The sequence below is a fragment of the Homarus americanus genome, unplaced genomic scaffold (assembly GCF_018991925.1).
Source record: "Homarus americanus isolate GMGI-L3 unplaced genomic scaffold, GMGI_Hamer_2.0 scaffold25468, whole genome shotgun sequence".
Classification (NCBI taxonomy): domain Eukaryota; kingdom Metazoa; phylum Arthropoda; class Malacostraca; order Decapoda; family Nephropidae; genus Homarus; species Homarus americanus.
The window spans coordinates 6442-10000 of NW_024751336.1; the positions used below are offsets into that span (position 1 = coordinate 6442).

Consider the following 3559-nt stretch of genomic DNA (forward strand, 5'->3'; position numbering starts at 1 on the left):
TAGTGCTTTTAAGGGGTTCTGTTATCTTAAGGGAGAGTTAAGGGGTTGGTAAGGGGTTTTGTAGTTATATAAGGGGTGTTTAGTGCTTTTAAGGGGTTCTGTTATTATAAGGGAGAGTTAAGGGGATGGTAAGGGGTTTTGTAGTTATATAAGGGGTGTTTAGTGCTTTTAAGGGGTTCTGTTATCTTAAGGGAGAGTTAAGGGGATGGTAAGGGGTTTTGTAGTTATCTTAAGGTGGTTGTTAGAGCTTGATAAGGGATTTTGTTATCTTGAAGCTATTTTAGGATTAGATGAGGTTTTATTTGAAGGTTGAATAAGTGGTCGATAAGTCAGGTCTCTAGGGACGTGTTCTCGAGGTCTCGTACTAACAAGTTCTCTAGATTCTAACCTAATCAACTAACCTAACCTAACCTAACCTAACCTAACCTAACCTAGCAAGTTCTCTCTATTCTCACTACAGAAGGACCATTATGACCACTCACTACAGAAGGACCATTATGACCACTCACTACACAAGGACCATTATGACCACTCACTACAGAAGGACCATTATGACCACTCACTACAGAAGGACCATTATGACCACTCACTACACAAGGACCATTATGACCACTCACTACAGAAGGACCATTATGACCACTCACTACACAAGGACTATTATGACCACTCACTACACAAGGACCATTATGACCACTCACTACAGAAGGCCCTTATGACCACTCACTACACAAGGACCATTATGACCACTCACTACAGAAGGACCATTATGACCCTCACTACAAAGGACCATTATGACCACTCACTACACAAGGACCATTATGACCACTCACTACAGAAGGACCATTATGACCACTCACTACAGAAGGACCATTATGACCACTCACTACACAAGGACCATTATGACCACTCACTACACAAGGACCATTATGACCACTCACTACAGAAGGACCATTATGACCACTCACTACACAAGGACCATTATGACCACTCACTACAGAAGGACCATTATGACCACTCACTACAGAAGGACCTTATGACCACTCACTAGGACCATTATGACCCTCACTACAGAGCCCATTATGACCACTCACTACACAAGGACCATTATGACCACTCACTACAGAAGGACCATTATGACTCACTACAGAAGGACCATTATGACCACTCACTACACAGGACCATTATGACCACTCACTACACAAGGACCATTATGACCACTCACTACACAAGGACCATTATGACCACTCACTACACAAGGACCATTATGACCACTCACTACACAAGGACCATTATGACCACTCACACAGGAATTCCCCCGGCCACACTCCCCTCCACCAACATGCTATAATCTGAAGCTAATCACCTGTGAGTCTTTGTACCTGGTAGGGCCATGGCCTGACCCAACCATCCCGCACATCACTACACATCACTGATCACCATAACATAACCATTTGGGAGAAGTTGAGGCGAAGAAAGGTGTAGGAGGCAGGTGTAGGAGGTAGGTGTAGGAGGTAGGTGTAGGAGGTAGGTGTAGGAAGGCAGGTGTAGGAGGTAGGTGTGGGAGGTAGGTGTAGGAGGTAGGTGTAGGAGGCAGGTGTAGGAGGTAGGTGTAGGAGAGTAGGTGTAGGAGGTAGGTGTAGGAGGTAGGTGTAGGAGGTAGGTGTGGAGGAGGTAGGTGTAGGAGGTAGGTGTAGGAGGTAGGTGTAGGAGGTAGGTGTAGGAGGTAGGTGTAGGAGGGTAGGTGTGTGGGAGGCAGGTGTGGGAGGGTAGGTGTGGGAGGTAGGTGTAGGAGGTGGGTGTGGGAGGTAGGTGTAGGGAGGCAGGTGTAGGGAGGCAGGTGTGGGAGGTAGGTGTAGGGAGGCAGGTGTAGGGTAGGTGTAGGAGGCGGGTGTGAGGAGGTAGGTGTAGGAGGCAGGTGTAGGGAGGTAGGTGTAGGAGGCAGGTGTAGGAGGTAGGTGTAGGAGGTAGGTGTAGGAGGCAGGTGTCGGAGGCAGGTGTAGGAGGTAGGTGTAGGAGGTAGGTGTAGGAGGTAGGTGTAGGAGGTAGGTGTAGGAGGCAGGTGTAGGAGGTAGGTGTAGGAGGTAGGTGTAGGAGGCAGGTGTAGGAGGCAGGTGTGAGGAGGTAGGTGTAGGAGGCAGGTGTAGGAGGCAGGTGTAGGAGGCATCAATGTATGGAGGTAAAGTCAACAAGGGGAGGGAGGAGGCTGAGGGAGGGGTGAGGGAGGGTGAGGAGGGTGAGGGAGGGGTGAGGAGGGGGTGAGGGAGGGGTGAGGGAGATGAGGAACAATACCTCACAACAAGACAGGAGAAACCTAACCCACGGTAGGACCTGAAGCTCGTTATAAGGAGGAGGAGGAGGAAGAGGAGAAAAGGGAAGAGAGGAAGACAAGGAGGAAGAGGATGAGGAGGAGCAAGAAGAGGAAGAGAAGGAGGAAAAAGAGGAAGAAGAGATGGATTTTGAGGGGGGAGGGAAGGAGGGGATGGATCGGGGTCTGGTTAGAGTTAATGAGGTCCGGCTTGGGAAGGATTAAGGGGAAGGGTGAGGGATGAAGGACGAGGCTTGGGAGGACGAGGGGATGGCTTGGGGAGGGATTAGGTTAGGTTAGGTTGGGAAGGGGAAAACTTTAGGTAGGTAGTGGCTTGATGTCTTAATGAGGGGTGGGGGTGAGGGGGTGGTGGGGGTGAGGGGTGGGGGGGCAGAGATAAACAAAAACAACTCATATCCTTTCCTCCTCCCTCCCTCCCCCCCCCACCCCCCCTTCCCGGCTGTCCTGTGTCGCCAGTTAAAGAGTATTTCCTGGTGGGGATGAACAAACACACACACACACACACACATACACACACACACACACACACACACACACACACTCTTTTTCTCTACCACACTCTCTCACTACCACACACTACCACATTAAGTTGAGTGTTTTGTTACCGTGTTGTCAATATAACCCGAGAGAGAGAGAGAGAGAGAGAGAGAGAGAGAGAGAGAGAGAGAGAGAGACATTTCTTTAAGACTTACAGGTGTCATTTGCTCACCTTCACTAATAAGTAATTAAGGAGACGCGGGCTTCATTACCCTTCAGTAGTTTAAATCATCACCTATTATGAGTTGACCTTCGTCTTTCTATTTATTATTTATTTACAATTATCCTTATTACGTTTTTATCAAGTTTTCTCTTACTTGTTTTGTTTATGTATTTTTGTATTATTATAGTTAAGTCTCTTCTTCTTCTTTCGTATTCTATCTATCTATCTGTCCCCGCCTCTCTCTATCCATCCATCCATCTATCCATCTATGTATCTATCTATCTATCTGTCCCCCTCTCTATCCATCCATCCATCCATCTATCCATCTATGTATCTATCTATCTATCTGTCCCCCCTCTCTATCCATCCATCCATCCATCTATCCATCTATGTATCTATCTATCTATCTGTCCCCTCTCTCTATCCATCCATCCATCTATTCATCTATGTATCTATCTATCTATCTCACTCGCTCGTCCCAAAAGTTAATTCACACCGAATGACTCCATTAACGACCGAACAAGGTCATTGGA

General features: G+C 47.5%; 1 protein-coding gene across 1 annotated transcript; it reads left to right on the plus strand.

The window, feature by feature from the left end:
* Nucleotides 1-487: 487 nt before the first annotated feature.
* On the plus strand, nucleotides 488-1048 carry LOC121854633 (histidine-rich glycoprotein-like; the record flags this gene model as incomplete). Its single annotated transcript, XM_042349313.1, has 1 exon — nucleotides 488-1048. A coding segment is annotated over one exon (561 nt), but the record flags the coding sequence as incomplete, so codon positions are not given.
* Between the last annotated feature and the right edge of the window lie 2511 nt (nucleotides 1049-3559).